Genomic DNA, 17522 nt, shown 5'->3' on the forward strand with positions numbered 1-17522 from the left:
ATTATACAGATAGAGGTTGTCATCTAAGTGTTAGTATTTCAGATCGAGAAGACAAAAGAGTACAGTGATGTTCACGAGCATGAAGACGTATATTGTGAAGTCCTTGACAAGTTTGATTGATAGTCTATATGCCAGACATGTGGTGAAACCTATTCAGTCCCTCCCATATTTCCTATGATGCCGTGACTCGTATCGATCGTGATGCTCCGGTGGTGGATGCGCTTATTTGGCCTCGTCGAAGACATAGGTAAGGTGGCAACGGCCGCAGTACTGGCGGTTGTGCATGGCGGCCATGAAGACACCAGCACCGCACTCGGGCTGCGGGCACTCACGCCTAAGGCGCTCGATCTTGCCATCGCCGTCGACCTTGTAGTACTTGAGGACAGCTAGCTTGGTCTTCTTCCTCTTGTGCTTGATCTTCTTGGGGGTGGTGTACACCTTCTTCTTGCGCTTCTTGGCTCCACCACGAAGGCGAAGGACCAAGTGGAGGGTCGACTCCTTCTGGATGTTGTAATCGGAAAGAGTGCGACCGTCCTCGAGCTGCTTGCCGGCGAAGATGAGACGCTGCTGGTCCGGGGGAATGCCCTCCTTGTCTGCGAGTTGTTAGAAGGAGGATCGACTTGGTGGCGCAAGCTACGTACCCTGAATCTTGGACTTCACATTGTCAATGGTGTCCGAAGACTCCACCTCGAGGGTGATAGTCTTGCCCGTGAGGGTCTTCACGAAGATCTGCATGATGGCCTGCGATCTGTTAGTATTTTTGGAACGTGAACTGTTGCGCTCAGAAGTGCGCGATTTTACGTACCTAGACAACCGGGTGTCTTCCTCAGTCGTCGATGCAGGGTAGGTTGAAGGAGAAAACTTGGAGGCGTAGAGCCAGGAATTATCGGTTGTGGGCAGGGTTACTAAGCAGGCGAGATGTGGCGGTTAGTGGCGGTTAGTGTAATGGTTAGTGGTCCGTGCGCGGGCCGGCTGCCCGTTGCTGGGTAACGGTGATCCGTGCTTGTGTTGATTTCGTTCCGGATAAGGAATATACAGCGTCATCTCCATCTTTGCATCTATTCTCACATCCAGATATCCATCCCTCGCATCATCTCTCAAACTCTATCAAACCCATCGTCTACTCTTCTTACGAGTAGTAGACTACATCACTACACCGTTCACATAAACATTTGCAAAGGCTTCGGCCACATACTTACTTGAGGCAGGCTACTGGGAGACTGCATCTGTACTGAGGAGACCATAAGGATACCAACCGCCCGGCGGAGCGCCACTTGTACTGCGTGAGGTACGTTGATATGACTTCTGAAATAGAAGAATCTTTTGAAGCGCAAGCGGGTGTTTAAACCAGGGCTAACATCATGCCAGTTTCGGACCACAAAGGACTTTCCCCATCCTCGAGCAACCGACTCCGGACTCGACCTGCATACGATATGCTGTCCACAAATATGCCTTCTGGCATCGAACGCCGACGAACCCAGCACCGACGACAAATGTCAACGCCTGCTGCATTCGACGCGCCCACAGTACGACCATTACCTGCCACCTCACCACTACGACGACACAACCGGACCGGCATGAGCTTGGATCTCCGGGGCTTGAACCTGGAGCCTATCCATGCTGCCCAACAAGGCCATTATCCGGAACACTCACTACCAGGACCCATCGACACACAATCCTTCCGGCAGGAAGACAGTACAGTAAGTATTACTAACCTAGGACAATCACCACAGCAAACTATGCAAGTAGCGCAGCCGCACAGTAAGCCCCAGCCGGGCCCCCAGGACTCCTTTCTGCGGTCCCCAGTACAGACTTCTCTCCCATCACCGCGGACTCCTCGACGGACTCTCCGCGCGCAGTCTCCCCAGCAGCCTCCCCTCTCTCCTTCAAAACCCCCCACTGAACAACAACTAAAAGATCTCCATGAGCACATACAATCTGTATATGGCTCATGTGGGCAAGTCTTTATTAACATCCTCCCCACACCCACTGCAACACCGCAGAAGCCGGCGCAGTTACCAAGTCATGAGCCGCTCAGTGCGCTTCCTCAGCCTCCAAACTTCACTGACATGACCGACATCAATCTCGAGCCGACTTCAAGTGCCATGACTTTCGACTTTGAGAACCCAGACGTCGACATGGGCTACGAATCCTCGTCATACTACACTTCAGATGCATTATCGCCGTCACCAATATCCTCACCTCATCAAAACTCGGCACAGCCATTCCTGGAGGGAATCGAGGAGCATCAAGAAATGATGTTCTCTCAACCACCAGCACTATTTCCCTCCTCTCAGAGCTCAATGTTAACACAAGGCTTGTCCTTGCCTATCGATATCGAATCGTTCGAACAGCCCGCACTCTTCAATGACCTCGAAGTAGATGCGAGTCTCGAATACACAGGTATCGCGCCAGAAGAGGTGCAGAGATACATCAGCGAGCAACACCCAACGACACAGAAGTGGACATGCCTTTACGAAGATTGTGGCAAAGTGTTCGGCAGGCGGGAAAACATCCGCTCACACGTCCAAACGCATCTTGGTGACAGACAATTCCGGTGCAACGGATGTGGCAAGTGCTTTGTTCGACAGCACGACCTAAAGCGTCACGCGAAGATTCATTCAGGGAACAAGCCCTACAAATGCCCATGTGGCGCAGGTTTCGCGCGGCAAGATGCACTCACCCGCCATCGACAGCGTGGCATGTGCGTCGGCGGGTTTGCCGACGCTGTTCGACGACAAGCGAAGCGCGGCAGACCAAAGAAGTATCGTCCAGACATGGAGCAGCGAGTCGACAAGGCGAGTAGGACGAGACGAGCACTTGTTTTGGCACCGTCGTCTTCAGCAGGCTCCCCTTACTCCGACGCTCGTTCACCGTCACCCCTTGACGGATACGAGCCTGCTCAATCACAAGACCTACCCCAGCTTCTTGCCAGCTCCCAAAGCTTCAACAACATAATAAACGCATCAGCGGATTCTTTCAGGTATGCATCACGTCTACATTTGCGAATCCCGCTAATCAAACTCTAGTTTCGATAACTCATCAAGCCCATTCGCAGAAGACACCAAGCTCGTAAATTCGAGCTTCGAGTCGTCTTCTTCTTACGCAGCCGATGTTGCATCCATGAACATCTTCCAGCAGCTTTCCCAGAATTCTCACACGCCTCCAATGTCGCCAGCCGAACTACGACCCCACTCGGCTGGGTCAGCCAATGGAGCTGCACTGCTCCAGTCAAGTTCACTGAAGCGGTCATCAACCCCATCGCGATCATCAATCCAGTCAAATCCCTTCACAACCCCGCCCACCTCTCCAGCAGAGCCGAAGGACGACCTTGACGAACTTTTCAATGTCTTGCCTGACAATTCATATTCTCAGTTCGATCTTGAGATGAAGGCGATGGGCGAGTTCACTTCCCTGGATTCTTCTTCGTATGATCTTTTGGACTTTGCCGTATAGCGCCATTTGACGCTCAGAAGATTCATTGGCGACGATTGACAACGATTGGCATTTAGCGGGAGCTGTATGATATATAAGGGATGTATGAACGTAACGATTAGCGTCTTTCACATCTCAGGGAGATATTTGGGCAACGCAGAACTGAAGAGATGCTCGGCTTACGACAGAATGACTTCGCTTCTCGGATTTTTACGTAGGGACCGCGACGTGGGATCACGCTCTTTTTGGCACGCAATGTTTTGATATCAGGCGCATTGGATGGATATTTGACCTTAGCTTTTGAGCCTGGCGTAATGCATCTTCCAGCGATAATTCGTTGGAGGAGATTCCGCATCCGTAGAAATACACTCTATGTGTGACGGTTCATGCGACCACTACCAACCACTATAGACCAAATCTGAACAGGGTGATTTTCATAATACAACAGGGTCTGTTTTTGAACCAGACGAGCGGCTGTAACCTTCTTCCGCGGTACTCCGGAACTTGGCACGCTCAAACCCATACTTAGTACATTAATAGACGTTGAAGGGACCCTGCATAATGTTAAGCTCCTCGACGTGCGACAGTGCATAATCGCCAACTAGGAGAAGGCAATCGAAGTTGACCTTGTTAGGAAAGTATAAAAGGAGACCCGGATGTGGTATGCTCGGTTTCTCGATTCACTTGAAGTGGAGAGTAATATCGTAGGTATGATTGAACTTAGTTCTGAAGCCCTAACTAAATAAACAGAAATTCATGTAGGAAAACATGGTATCACGTCCTTTCAGGATCTATGCTTGCCTACTTGACATACATTCGTTGCCCACATATATCCCCAACTTGAGGTTACCAACTGATAGACGTGCACAGCACTACTACCCAGCCCATCATCATAAGCATTACAATCGAGAGCGACCCTCCTGTCATCTTGGACGCTCCTCCTATCGCGCCTTGTCCATCCGTGCTTCCCTGCCCACCCGTGCCAGCTCCTCGCCCATTGTTATTCCCTGGCCCACCCACTTGCCCTCCATCTCTCCTCGCCGTCGTCTGAAGCGCGATATCCTGCATGGGCTGGCCTGGTGGATTGTTCACGCTGTTCACTAACGTCTGAAAATCCATCATTGGGTTCTCGATATTCGTACAGCTCATTCTTCCGCCATTCGCACTTAGCGGCCCCGGGATAGGTTTTGTTGATAACTGACCAGCGCCTGGGAACTGAGAGATGCTGTTCGTAACGGAGATCGGTAAGTTGAAAATTGTGTACCGATCGTTCCCGTTGAGTCGATAGTTTTGATGGATACTGATATTGTACTCTCCTCTCGCTGTGCCCTGCACATTATTCCCATCGCCAACCAAGCAGTCCGGCCATTCAAAGTTGATGTGCTTCACCGTCTGGCCCATTTCTTGACTCATGATATTTGCCAAAGGTGGCGTGGGTGTGGTTATATTTGAGATTGTGAAGTTCTTCTGCATGGTGTTGCTGGTGAGGAAGAGGGTAAAGTTGAAGACTTGTGTTAGGGGGTCATCGATCGGGCGCGGGGGCACAGGCAACTTGCCATCGCCGGAGATGTCGAGCGCAATGTGAAGGAAGTCGCCGCCCATGGGAGTAAAAGGCTGAGGCTACGGATGCTATTAGCTTCAGGTTGAGCGTTAGAGTGGTGGGCTGTGACATACCGCTAGTATTATTCCCAGTCCAGGTGTGAACACTCGTCCATTGACAATGTTGAACGCGCTGGTATCGGGCTTGTTATTTTGGCCATTACGATTATTGTTGCCGTTCTGTCGTAGTTGAAGGCGGCGGTGCCCTGCCCATGCGCCAACCATCTGAGCATCGACTGAGCCGCATATTAGACATAATGAAATCAGTAGGAGTGCTGAGAATGAAAAGGATAAGGAAATCATTGCTCAACAACGATGTGCATCCTGCCCCGCAGTAGTGAAGGCAAGAAAGCGACGAGAGGCACGACAGGGAAAGGTTGGCAAAGAGAGTCAGTTAGCGCATATCACAGACGGAGAGACGATAGCATCAAAACATGCATTCAGCCCGCCATAGCCGGACGAGGCGTCGCGAAAAGGTCGTGCACATGATGTTGGTTGACGTCAAGGTCCAGCTGTTCATGCTGTGAGCGTAGCCGAGGCTGTCCTGGAACAGATGTGCCGCAGATGGCCCAGGCTGGAAGGTGTGTTGACCCTGGTCACAGATGGGTGATTTGTATCCCTGAGACACGGAGCGTTTAAGATGCAACGGTTGTCAACAAGCCGTGCCTGAGGTTTCACGTCACGGAAGGAGGCTTCGCCTAGACAGCCTACGAGTACAGCAACGGTTTTGCTTACTCAAGAGTCTGCATCTTCAATTTGACAGTTGGCCGTTCATTTTCCTTCTCTCACCACTTGACGCCCTTCTTTCTACTAGGACCACCACAAAGCTGAGGAACATATTTAAAGTTTTATATGGACAACGAGATGGGGTATCACAATGTGTTATTCAACCAGACAAAACTTTGGTATTGCCAACGGCGACATAGAGAGACTTGTCAATCAGTAAATTATCTTAACAGCACACAAGGATCGGTCGCAATATTGCCGCTTCGGACTACCTGATGACAAGGTTTTCCATGGCCGATCACTCTCCAAGACAGATACTGAGAAAGATACTGGGCCAGGAATATCTCAGCTTTCATTCTTCTCGTTGGAATCCAGTGTTGCCTCTGCCCCCATTGTTGAGCTTTATCCAGACTGCACAATGTTTTGACAACTTGTTGTGTCCATTCATAAGCCATCGTGGCCCTGAATGAGGAATAAGGACAAAATCTATTTTAGGACGCACTCACAATGTCAGTCGAAACTAGGTATTCGAAAGGATCTTATCACCCAACCGCCGGTCTTCCTTCACGCAATATCAAGACAGCAATTGACACAAATCGTAGCTAAAAACAATATTCGAATAACACCTACACAGTCTTCTGTCCGAACTCCCTGGGAATTATCCTAGATACACTCAGTTTGCATTTCGGATTTGTCTAAAAATCCTAGTGGGTATCTTTTCGTCACTGCCTTCAACGCATCCACAACTCCGGTTCCGGTTCTGGACATGTCTACACGCGCGTCGGCTATGGGTCTGTATGACACAATGGCAGGCCCTAGACGTGACAGTCGTTCGAGGTCTAGGACATCGCTTGATGCCAGGGATAATGCTAAAACGTCGAACGACCAAGCTTCCCTTCCTCCTCCCACAATTCAGTCGTTGTTGTTCGAAATTTTGAGCAGCCGGATCGTGCGATGCATAGAATCCGAGCTTTTTCAACTCACCCGCCCTTCGATCAGAGATTGCACAGAAGATTTTAGTGTACAGAAGGCCTGGATAGCCTATCTTACCCTTAAAGCTGCCCAAGTCATCGTGCCGATTATGTGTAACAGCATCCTATATCAGGTCAAATTTCTCTGGACCAGCTCAATCATCGTAAACTCTGTCGACCAGCCTTTGCTTTATAGCGGGATTCTACAGCTAGCTCGTGAAAAGTCCGAGGAGAGTAATTCATTACGATTCAAGCTGCACGGACAGCACGAGAAACGCACGGCCGATGGCCAGCTAAAACCTCTAGCAGGCGGCACAGAAGAACCTTTCTGGCATAATGGTACACGATTTACCGTCGAGTATCTGAATACTAATAGCATTTCCAGAGATGTTCCAAGCAGTGTACAGCCCCTTGGACTTGTCCCTTGGCCTGGGAGTTCAGCAAGCCAACTGGCCATTAGCTGCTTTGGCCTTAGCAATGAACCAGTAAATAAGCTGTTAGATGAGGTCAACGAGCGAGTGGTTCAAAGCCAAAGGTTGAATGTGATTGAGATCCAAGCTGGTGCTACAGACAGGCTTCAGCAACGGAACAAGCGACCCCTGTCTATGGTCGATCTTGATCCGGAATTGATGGACGAAATCACCAAAGACGTTCAACAATTTTTCCGCAAGGACACTCTGGCATGGTACACAAGTATTGGTCAACCATATCGCCGTGGCTACTTGTTGCACGGTCCTCCCGGCACCGGTAAGACGACTCTGTCAACTGCCTTGGCTTCGCATTGCGACATTCCCCTCGTTATCATCACGTTATTGGGTATGGATGACATTAAGCTAAAAGAAGCTTTCGACCGGGCACCTTCCAAGTCCATCATTCTTCTAGAGGACATTGACTGCGCAGGGGCGGACGTTAGCAGCCACGGTGCACAAGCTACAGACAATGGATTCGAGCAGGCTCAAGCGGGATCCTCGATTCCGGGGATTCTCCAAACCGAAGTAACCTCATCATCACTCTCGTTGAGCGGACTTCTCAATGTGATTGACGGCGTCAATGCCAAAGAGGGTCGGATAATGGTCATGACGACCAACCACCCTAAGAAGCTCGATCCAGCTCTTTACCGGCCTGGTCGCATCGATTGCAAGTTTGAGCTCGGATACGCCAATAAGCAAAGCGCTTTGCTAACCTTTAAGCGTCTTTTCGATAACGACGTGCCCAAACGCTATACCACAGACGCCATCAGCCGGTTCGCAAAAGCCTTCCACGACCAGTTCCCTAGCAACAGCAAGGTGACTACAGCCGAGCTTTGCAAATACTTTGGCCAGTACCGTGGCAGACCCGACAAGGCTGTAGAGGAATTTGCTCACTGGCTTGAGGTTGGTGCTGACAAGTTCACCTGTCCCATGGACTACATTCAGTCGAACGACGAGGATGGCGTTTACAACGTCCCGGAGCCTTTCGATCGTTCTCTTTTACAAGTGAGCTCCTCGGACTTGGTCAATACTGAAGTTGGCGCAACAAATACTGTTCCCTCTGAGGTCCATACCGCACGATCTCAGTGGAGTACGCTGAGTCGGAAACAAGGTAGTGCAAACAAGGAGTTGACAAACACTGGTTGTGCTCCTCGCCTTCGAAGATGCTGTGTAGGCATTGGTCTAGCATCTCTCCCTATTTTCTCCCTTCGCAATGTGTTTCCCATCCCGTATCGTCTCATCAACATTGTTGGACGAGCCGGTCTTGTCCCTTCTGGGGGTGGTGTAGGTTAGCAGTCTTTGCATCTCAATTTTTCTGCTCTTTGTTTAGAGAGATAAGATTTGGACTTTGAATATCACATACCTTGAAATCTAAATCAACCAAGTAAACCTTTGATAAAAGAATGAATGAAACTCTTTGATGTTTTCAAAAAAACAAACATGAATAGCTTAAACATCCTCCTCCCTCCAAATCTGTATAGCATTTTTCATACGATGGAATATACGGGTTTGAGTCAATCCACGAACTGATCATGTATGCGTCATGCAGCGCGTAAACTTGGTTCGCATTCTGCTTTCTGCCAACATGGGACATACTAGCTTCAACTAGCATCCCAACTGAAGTTCACAAACAGCAAATGCTTCTTGGCACCGAAGGTAATGGCTGTACCACAAAGCCCGCTGTCGAGGCCCGGCCTTGGTGATGCGCGACAAAGAAAAGTCACCAGCGCTCTGATTCGCCAATGGCAACACCGACGGCTGCGAACCGCTCCGATCGGAGAGGTGGATTTGGCAACAGTGACATGGTTTGCGCTTCACGGCAAGGAGAGGATGCAGGCTTTTCGTTTATTATTCGTTCGGCGTGGGTCTCTATCAATATGGTCGCTGCTTGACCTGCTACACGTGCGTGGATGGCGCCTTCTGTGTGGTGTGTGGTCCCGTCGGCAGGCCCAAGCTCGACTAGACTTTGAGCATACAAGCGGGGGGCATCAAGCTCTCTTGGGCATGATTCTCCTACCCTGGACCCTGCGGGTAGCTTCAGTTCACTGTCATTCTTAAGACGCCTTGTCTTTCCTTCATTCATTCAGCAATTCGGGCGTGCAATTGCAGCCATCTCGCCCGACATGAGGTTCGTTTGACCCCGGCACTGCGCTTCCGTCCAACCCTGCACTCCTCCAATCGTTGCATAGGTCCATGATGTCAACCGGGGCTAATGCGAGTACAGGTTCGGCCAACAGCTCAAGCAGTCGCTCAACAAGGAGTGGGTCTTCTACTACATCGACTACGAGGGCCTTAAGAATGCCCTGCGCGTCCACCACATATGGGATGAGAAGTCGGAACAGAGCTTCGTCGAGCAGCTGGAGAAGGAGCTCGACAAGGTCTACACCTTCCAGCGCGTCAAGAGTGAGGAGATCATCCGCCGCATAGCATCGTCGGAGAAGGAGGTCAGCGATGCTGTTGCGCGGGCACAGCAGGCTCTGGGCCAGGACAGCGACTCTTTCGAAGAGGACTTTGACCTGCTCGAAGAGGACCTGAGCGACATCATCGCCGATGTGCACGACCTGGCCAAGTTCACCCAATTGAACTATACGGGCTTCCAGAAGATCATCAAGAAGCACGACGTATGTGTATGCGCCATGAGACACCCAATTGATGCTAACAAGTGGTAGAAAAGCACCAGCTGGGTCCTCAAGCCTGTCTTCGCCGCCCGCCTCAAACGCAAGCCCTTCTTCCAAGACAACTACGACTCGTACGTAGTCAAGCTCTCGAGGCTTTACGACATCGTCCGCACACGCGGCAACCCGGTCAAGGGCGATGCATCCGCGGGAGGAAAGCAGCAGAATTTCGTTCGCCAGACAACCAAATACTGGGTGCATCCGGACAACATTCTCGAGCTAAAGCTGATTATCCTCAAACATCTTCCTGTCCTGGTATTCAACCCTAACAAGGAGTTTAACGAGGAAGACTCTGCCATTACATCCATTTACTATGATAACACAGAGACATGGGAGCTGTACATGGGTCGTTTACAGAAGACGGAGGGTGCGGAAGCGATCCGCTTGCGCTGGTATGGAGGCATGTCCAGCGACACTATTTTCGTCGAGCGAAAGACACATCGTGAAGACTGGACCGGCGAGGAATCTGTAAAGGCTCGGTTCAAGTTGAAGGAGAAGAACGTCAATGCGTTCCTCCGCGGTGAGCTGAGGCCTGAGCAGGTCTTCGAGAAGGAGCGCAGGGAGCAGAAGAGATCAGAGAAGGACATTGCTTCGGATGAGCAACTCGCCCGCGAGATCCAGTATCGCGTACTCACCCGCAAGCTCGTCCCCGTCACTCGCTCCTTCTACCATCGAACTGCCTTCCAGCTCCCCGGAGATGCTCGAGTCCGCATCTCACTCGACACGGAGCTTTCCATGACCCGCGAGGACAATCTAGACGGCAAGAAGCGCGCAGGCGACAATTGGCGTCGTATGGACATTGGTGTGGATTGGCCATTCAAACAGCTTCCAAAAGATGACAAGGAGCTATTCCCCTACGCTGTTCTCGAAGTCAAGCTGCAAACTCAAGCCGGACAAGAGCCACCGCAATGGATCCGCGATCTCACTTCCTCGCATCTCGTCGAAGCTGTGCCCAAGTTCTCCAAGTTCATTCATGGAACCGCCACGCTTAATCCCAAGAGGATAAACCTGATTCCATACTGGACTCCGCAGATGGATGTTGACATCCGCAAGCCTGTTAGTCACAAATTTGGCATTGAAAGGCCCGGGGCAAGCAACGACATCAGCACGAGCGGTAACCTCGACGACGATAGCGACGACGAAGATGCCGTCATGGGGCTTCCGGGTGCTAACGGCGACGAAGATGATGATCGGCTCAGAAGGCTTCGTGAAGCTCGCGATGTCATGGAGCAGAACGAGATGGCCCGTACTCGCGACTATGGTACCCTCACTAACGCAAATGATCCGAATACGCTTGACATTGAGGAGCGTGTGGCGGCCGGACGAACCCGCGATAATGACCACCCCATCTACGACTCGGACAGTGATGATGAAGAGGAGGATTACGCGGTGGCGAAGAGGGAAGGAGGCCTTCGATACTACCGGAAATGGGCGGAGCATACAGCTACTCATGTTGGAACTGTGCTTATCAACGGCTTCATTGCCATCATCCCTAAGCCGACGCCTACGGATGTGGGCGACGGTGGCTTCTCGCTGGGTGTACCGACATGGAAACAGGCCGGCGAGGTGAAGAGGTTCAAGGCGCCGAAGGGAAAGCGTAAGTTATTCTAATCCGGTGCCGTTGTTTCATTACTAACATATGACAAAGGCATACACGTCCCCGTCCGCGTCGAGCCAAAAGTCCAACTAGCAACCGAGCGCACTTTCCTCTCGTGGCTCGAATTCTCTATCCTCATCAGCTCCATTGCCGCTACCCTGCTGAACTTTGGCGACGGGCTCGCCTTCGCCGCCGCATGGGCATTTACTACCGTCGCTTGTATCGCGCTCCTTTACTCTGCTGGCTTGTATCTGTGGAGAGTGAAGAAGATTAAGGAGAGGAGAGCTGTCGTGTATCACGATAAGTGGGGGCCTACGTTGCTGTGTGTGGGTCTCTTTGCGGCGGTAGCTGTGAGCTTTGGATATCGATTTGGGAAGGGTGGATATGATGGAGGCTTGAAAGGGGGAATGAAAGGATAGAGGTGGAGAGAATTTGTAGATGGAAATCATCAAGAGGTGGCCAGAGGAGAGAGGGGTTTAAATATGATACGGCTGGACGATTCTTGTAGTATAGTATAGCGTTGAACCAGTATTACCTACTTGGGTACATAATAATGAGCTCAAATGAGAACGAGAGCTTTGTTTATAATTACCGTCTTTTAGCCATGTAACTTGTCTTAGAATGCCTTAAGTTCCATGTAAAAAGCAATCCTTAGCTAGTGTTAGTATAGCGAATCTTAGAGGCTACTAGGAATAAACAACTGGAAAAAGGCATCGGTTAGTTTGTTGTTTTGGGTCACATGGTCCACCATAAAGTGGAGACAGATTGATATAGTTGTTGATGAAGGACATTGTATTAGATGAAACCCATAAAAACTCCGCCATTGCCCTCGGGACTTTTATGCATAACCCAAGAGCGCAAAGAATGTATAGGAATCGAATGATTGAACTAAAGAAACCGAAAACTCCGTCCAGCGCCGCGCGGTCATGAGCCGTGCTCGTTGGGTATCGTATAGTAATAGCTTGTTAGGAGACGTATAATCGTAGCAACATCGGCGAGGTCGAATTGCTGTGGCTGAAAGGGAAGAAGACACCGAATAGATGGGATCGGCAGTGTATGATCCGATGGCAGCTGTCAGGCGTGGCGAGGCGCAAATGCGTTGACCCGAGGGAGGTGAGACATGTGGTATGAGGTTGGAATGTCGCGTCCCAAAATAGCATCTCATCCAGCCAACCGCCGCCCCCCAACAACTACGCATCTGGATTCGTCAAGGGATGGTTTGCATGCGAAGGGAACGTCGTCGCGGGACTGACGTGCTGGCTCGACTCTGGACTGCTGTTCTTGCTCGACTCTGGCGTGGGCGTAACGGATCGCGACACGATGTAGAGATCGTCGTAGCTTCCGAGGATCATGTGTTTCCACTTTGCGAGTGTAGGCAGGCCGACGTTTGCGACGGAGGCCTTGAGCGTGGGCTTCTCGGCGTACTTTTCGCGCTCTTCGGGCATCATGAGGTCTTCGCCTAGAATGTCTAGACGACTGTTTCCACGGGGTATGGGCTTCTTGGTGACGCGGATGAAGGGTAATGAGGGGTCTACGAGCGAGCCATGTCAGTCGGATTAGGACGGGATACTATCGCGCGGGCAAACTCACCTTTGTCGAGCTCCTCGCAGAGCGTGCTCTCGGTCTTGACTTCTAGGCCTTTGGCGCCTGAGCGGTACTTGTAGACGAGAATGGATTTACTGCCATGCTCGTCGAGATCGAACAGGCTGCTCGCCTTGCTCGATACCGTGCCGGATGTAGACACCGATTTGAACGTCATGCTTTCGTCCAACATTCGAAGGTTGACCGAAGGAAAGGTGAGGCTGAGACGTTGGGTTGCGGAAATAGGGCTTCTGGCGGTGGTGGGCGTTGGACTATCGATGTGTCTCGCTCGCTTTTGCTAAAGGGGGCGCTGTTTGTGGTCTTACAAACTGGTGGACCGTGGCCGTGAGTTGCTTTGTATAGGCAGTGGGCGCTTTGGAGTCTGGTGATTTGTGGAAGCAGAGGGAAGATGCAGGTTGGGTCATGGAAGCACGTCGAGCGTCACACACGAGCGCTGCGCCCAGCAGCAACCGGAAGTCAGGCAAACGGGCCTTGGCTATGATGACGGATTCGGCCGATTTGCTGTTTGATTGGTGAAGATGGTGGCTGTGCTGGGCATATCCGTGATTGGCTACGCGGGGAGGCGGGTGGTGGAATATACGAGGCCCTTCGCGCTGTTGCAATACAGGCTTGGACAACGACAAGCCCTTTGTGTTGTTTTGACTCACCTTCCGATACTCGCTTGATTGGTGCTTGACGAAAGCGTATATCTGAGTGTCTGGAAGGGTTCGGTGGGAGAGGCGACGGGGCGCAAGCACGATTCTAGGGCGAGATATTCCCAATATGGTGAAGGAATACAACCGATGTCCTGAGAATAGCAAGTATCAATGGCCGCGTTATTGCCTTGGACACAGGTGGTAGCGCTTTTGAGACTTCTACACCGGCCCGGTCTGTCACGAGCTTGGAGAAAAGCGACAGACGAGACTCAAGCGTCTGGTGTCACCTGCGAGTCTGTACAAGGAAAACGCCATTCAGGTGATTCTCCCTGACTAACGGTCCGGATATTTACGCTCGCTTGTTCATCACATACATCACAAGGAGGCGTCATCTGGGTCTGCGTTTCTGAAACCCTGAATCTAGTTTGTTCAAGTTGCAGTACTCCAGATCGCAGGGCAAGTTCTTGCCGGCTGTAGCTGCCTATCTTCCCCAACGTAGTAAAGAGAAATGCAGTGTAGTTTGCGTGTAGAGGCAGGCTAGAAATCATACTGCTCAAGTGCAAGGGGCGAGGTGATGCGATGCAATGCGATGCGATGCGATACCCACACTCTGGCTACGATCGCGGTCCGCTCGCGGGCTGATCTCATCACCTTAAATCACTCATCGTTGCACAAAACAAACCTCCGAACAACCCCTGACCACTTCTCTATGCTTGAAAGTGATCATTTCGATATCAAGCCTTGGGCCGAACTTCATGCGATTTACAGCTCCAAAGGGCACTCAGGAGGCGCAGCATATAGCAAATCAGGAACAAGTATCCCCAGAAAGTAGCTTCGCTAGCGTAGTGTATCAGCCATTCCCGCCTCCGCCCCGGTCAAGCGCACACCCTCCGTCACTCTTCCTGCAGCGCAAGCTGTCATGAGGCTCTTCGCAGCCTTATTTACTGCTACTACTGCGCTCCCCTGTTATGCGCAGACCCGTTGCATTCCGACTCCATCAACCTGATCAAAGACCAAACAGTGGATCCCCCTAGGAGCAAACCCACGGTACATATCGAGCTACTGCGCAGACCGACATCATGCTGCAACCACCGATAGAACCGCGCTCGAGGCCGCTGAGCATCAAGACGACGGGGACCACAGCCACTTCGGCAACGGTACAAGATAAGTCAGGGGACACTTGGAAAATGAGAGTGGACAAGGACAATTGCTGGGACGATCTCATACTCACGCTAGGTACGTACAAGTCGTTGGTTTGGCACCCAGGTAGCCGCCAGGCTTGCTGTTGCTGTTGTTCTTATTGCGCATTTGGAGTCACATACAGAATCGCATGCTCACAAGATTCCGCAGATGGTGGAGGCATTAGGGGCTACTCCAGCCTGCTCATCCTCAAGCAACTCATGCATGAAGTCGCCGAATGCGAGATACGATTACAGAAGGAAGAGGGCCCGGTTGCAGGAAGTCAAAGGCGCGAGTTCAACGAGAATGAGCTGCTGCCATGTCACTACTTCGACTACATGTATGGCACGAGCACAGGCGGCCTCATAGCCGTCATGCTAGCCCGCCTACGCATGACCGTACCGCAATGCCTCGAAATCTATCGGAAGGTAGGCCACGAGCTATTCGGCCATCGGAGAAACGTCCTACCGTTGGCGACCAAATACCACCATAAGCCGTTGGAGAAGGCGGTACGCGACATAGTTAGTCAATACTGCAAGCATCATGAGGGCTGTAAAGGTGATGATATGCACCCTTGGTACCCGAACGAAGATGATGCGCCCGCGAACGCGTCTGGTTTAAGCTCACTAGAAAGCTCGGCCGCGTGGTCAAGCACACGAGAATCGAACATCGGCGGGCCGAGTAAGCCAACAGAGAGGATATGCCAGTCGTAAGTAGACACCCCTCTCAATGAGGCTAGAATGCCTTCGAGACCAATTATAAGATCCTTGAAGTCGTACTCAGCTTGGCTCTTGCAAGACTTGTACTAACTGCGAATAGTATCTGCCTCACCGCAACACACTCTGGCCAAATCGACGAAGCCTACCTTTTACGCTCGTATGAGCACCGATATGACCCTGATATCGCTCCGCCCTGGGTTACGCCTTACAACAAAGGCATTGATAAGCTTGAGATTTGGCAAGTAACGAGGGCAACCTCGGCTGCCCCTTTCTACTTTGACATGCTCACCGCCGACCCTGGTAACGGCAAGGGTTTCCTTGGCTTCAAAGACGGTGGAATCCGGGAAAACAACCCCTCTTACGCTGCCTATAGCGAACACGCTTCTCTCAAGGGCGATCGCGACCCAGCTCTACTCTTATCAATCGGTACGGGAAGGCCAGACACTTCGCACGACGGTTTTGCAGCTGTCTGGCCAGGCCCTCTGGGTAGACTGCGTATTCTCCAAAAATGGAGCGAAAAGTTTGCAGTATTCAAGAATGTATTGATCAAGTACACCGAGGGCGAGGATCGACACAAAATGATGCGGACTATTGCCAAGGGGGAACACAGATGGTACAAGCGCTTGAATGTGGACACTGGGCTTCAAGATCTCGCGCTTGACAATTGGGAGAAGGGGTCTTGGACAAATCCGCAAACTGGCGAGACAAAAGTCGTTAACGGAGGCACAACACTTTCAAAAATGGAAAAGGCTACGTCTGAATATTTGACAAGACAAGATACAAGACAGATAGGGGGGTTCCCAGAATACCAACCGCCGAAGATCGTGCTGCAGCAGGTTGCAGAGAGGCTAGTGAGGCATAGGAGGCTCCGCGAGGCTACCAAGGCTGAAGACCTCAAGCGATGGCAGACGCACATGGGCCAGTGGCTCACCGGTGAGCTCAAGCCTGAAGACACCATGATTCAGCCTGCCCCTCCAGCGCCTAAGAAAGGCTCTCGGGTCAATATCTCTTAACAACGCTCGGAGCACCTCGCGAGCTTTGCAGCTGCTCGCTCGATCTAGGATGACACAGCTAGACGACTACTGTGGTACCATTTACCAAGCCCACGACCTCTCCAACAAAAATTCCCATCAAAATACTCTCTTCAGTCAGCATAGCGTTCTATTGGTCAGAAAATTGTTTCAATATTGCATGGCATGGCATAGCATAGCATAGCATAGCGCACGGAGCACTTACGATATCACATACACATCCTCCCGAGGCGTCGGTACGAGGAAAATCTATATGGCAACTGGCGTTTGGAACATCTTTCATTTCGTAAGTATCTAGTGGCATTTCCAGTTTATACAAGGCGCATAGCGTGGGCAGCGCGGAAAGAAAAGGAATAAGATACCATTTTCTTATATACATTAGTAATCGATCTTATATACATTAGTAATCGAATGCAACGTTTATTCTATTCTGTTCTTCACTTTGACGTGCATGCCTTGTCCGTCATCGGTTCGGATATCCTTGGTACGAGATCATGTTTGCGTGGGCACCAACGGCTGACGGGTCATTGCTAGGGTGTCAGCGCCACCAGATTTTGTGTCAGGTACAGCCTGAGGCAGGCTGTCGCCGTCAAACTCCACGCAGAACCTGAGCTCACGATACAAGGCGGATTTCAAGTCGTAATCAGAAAGGGAGCAAAACTCAAAAGATAGTCCTTTGGTATCAGACTGGATTTCCATGGTTGAGGTAGGTAGGGACGTAAAATTAGATCGTACTCTACATTTCTGCGTAAAGATGATTATGCCTTGAGAATTCTTCCAGTTGTGACATGGCACCTGGTCTCAAGACTATTGTGATACTATGTGGACTAACCATGGTTGCAATGCGCAGATTAGTAACTGAATATGGAGCATTTTTAGATAA

At 51.0% G+C, this 17522-nt stretch overlaps 8 protein-coding genes across 8 annotated transcripts; 4 read left to right on the top strand and 4 right to left on the bottom strand.

Annotated features, from left to right (window-relative positions):
- Positions 1 to 135: 135 nt before the first annotated feature.
- Positions 136 to 735, bottom strand: K460DRAFT_348559 (ubiquitin-domain-containing protein; the record flags this gene model as incomplete). Its single annotated transcript, XM_040931390.1, has 2 exons — positions 136 to 593; positions 642 to 735. 2 exons carry the CDS (start codon positions 733 to 735, stop codon positions 223 to 225), a joined length of 465 nt encoding a protein of 154 aa, XP_040782841.1. The 3' UTR covers positions 136 to 222.
- Positions 736 to 1448: 713 nt separating this feature from the next.
- K460DRAFT_296803 (BTE binding protein-like protein 4) lies at positions 1449 to 3456 on the top strand (the record flags this gene model as incomplete). Its single annotated transcript, XM_040929653.1, has 2 exons — positions 1449 to 2983; positions 3030 to 3456. 2 exons carry the CDS (start codon positions 1449 to 1451, stop codon positions 3454 to 3456), a joined length of 1962 nt encoding a protein of 653 aa, XP_040782842.1.
- Positions 3457 to 4281: 825 nt separating this feature from the next.
- Positions 4282 to 5259, bottom strand: K460DRAFT_296209 (uncharacterized protein; the record flags this gene model as incomplete). Its single annotated transcript, XM_040929623.1, has 2 exons — positions 4282 to 5055; positions 5110 to 5259. 2 exons carry the CDS (start codon positions 5257 to 5259, stop codon positions 4282 to 4284), a joined length of 924 nt encoding a protein of 307 aa, XP_040782843.1.
- Positions 5260 to 6565: 1306 nt separating this feature from the next.
- On the top strand, positions 6566 to 8494 carry K460DRAFT_296107 (P-loop containing nucleoside triphosphate hydrolase protein; the record flags this gene model as incomplete). The annotated part of the gene is made up of 1 exon (XM_040929611.1): positions 6566 to 8494. One exon carries the CDS (start codon positions 6566 to 6568, stop codon positions 8492 to 8494), a length of 1929 nt encoding a protein of 642 aa, XP_040782844.1.
- Positions 8495 to 9309: 815 nt separating this feature from the next.
- Positions 9310 to 12286, top strand: K460DRAFT_371492 (SPX-domain-containing protein). Its single transcript, XM_040934364.1, has 4 exons — positions 9310 to 9329; positions 9426 to 9822; positions 9871 to 11473; positions 11525 to 12286. The coding sequence occupies exons 1-4, from the start codon at positions 9325 to 9327 to the stop codon at positions 11890 to 11892; spliced, it is 2373 nt and encodes a 790-aa protein (XP_040782845.1). The 5' UTR covers positions 9310 to 9324; the 3' UTR covers positions 11893 to 12286.
- A 377-nt stretch (positions 12287 to 12663) lies between these two features.
- K460DRAFT_296379 (uncharacterized protein) lies at positions 12664 to 13247 on the bottom strand (the record flags this gene model as incomplete). Its single annotated transcript, XM_040929632.1, has 2 exons — positions 12664 to 13004; positions 13064 to 13247. 2 exons carry the CDS (start codon positions 13245 to 13247, stop codon positions 12664 to 12666), a joined length of 525 nt encoding a protein of 174 aa, XP_040782846.1.
- Positions 13248 to 14410: 1163 nt separating this feature from the next.
- K460DRAFT_371495 (FabD/lysophospholipase-like protein) lies at positions 14411 to 17058 on the top strand. Its single transcript, XM_040934365.1, has 3 exons — positions 14411 to 14946; positions 15061 to 15598; positions 15709 to 17058. Exons 1-3 carry the CDS (start codon positions 14790 to 14792, stop codon positions 16619 to 16621), a joined length of 1608 nt encoding a protein of 535 aa, XP_040782847.1. The 5' UTR covers positions 14411 to 14789; the 3' UTR covers positions 16622 to 17058.
- K460DRAFT_206006 (uncharacterized protein) lies at positions 16696 to 17064 on the bottom strand. Its single transcript, XM_040927225.1, has one exon. It carries the CDS (start codon positions 17016 to 17018, stop codon positions 16770 to 16772), a length of 249 nt encoding a protein of 82 aa, XP_040782848.1. The 5' UTR covers positions 17019 to 17064; the 3' UTR covers positions 16696 to 16769.
- Positions 17065 to 17522: the final 458 nt, after the last annotated feature.

The sequence above is a fragment of the Cucurbitaria berberidis genome (assembly GCF_010015615.1).
Source record: "Cucurbitaria berberidis CBS 394.84 unplaced genomic scaffold K460scaffold_7, whole genome shotgun sequence".
Classification (NCBI taxonomy): Eukaryota; Fungi; Ascomycota; class Dothideomycetes; order Pleosporales; family Cucurbitariaceae; genus Cucurbitaria; species Cucurbitaria berberidis.

Bases quoted from the DNA above. Each gene is read 5' to 3' on its own strand.
- K460DRAFT_371492 (XM_040934364.1), top strand. The intron at 9,823-9,870 runs GTATGTGTATGC...AACAAGTGGTAG, and splicing joins AGATCATCAAGAAGCACGAC to AAAAGCACCAGCTGGGTCCT. The intron at 11,474-11,524 runs GTAAGTTATTCT...CATATGACAAAG, and splicing joins CAAGGCGCCGAAGGGAAAGC to GCATACACGTCCCCGTCCGC.
- K460DRAFT_371495 (XM_040934365.1), top strand. From the start codon at position 14,790: ATGCTGCAACCACCGATAGAACCGCGCTCGAGGCCGCTGAGCATCAAG. The intron at 14,947-15,060 runs GTACGTACAAGT...AAGATTCCGCAG, and splicing joins CGATCTCATACTCACGCTAG to ATGGTGGAGGCATTAGGGGC. The intron at 15,599-15,708 runs GTAAGTAGACAC...AACTGCGAATAG, and splicing joins ACAGAGAGGATATGCCAGTC to TATCTGCCTCACCGCAACAC.
- K460DRAFT_206006 (XM_040927225.1), bottom strand. From the start codon at position 17,018: ATGTATATAAGAAAATGGTATCTTATTCCTTTTCTTTCCGCGCTGCCC.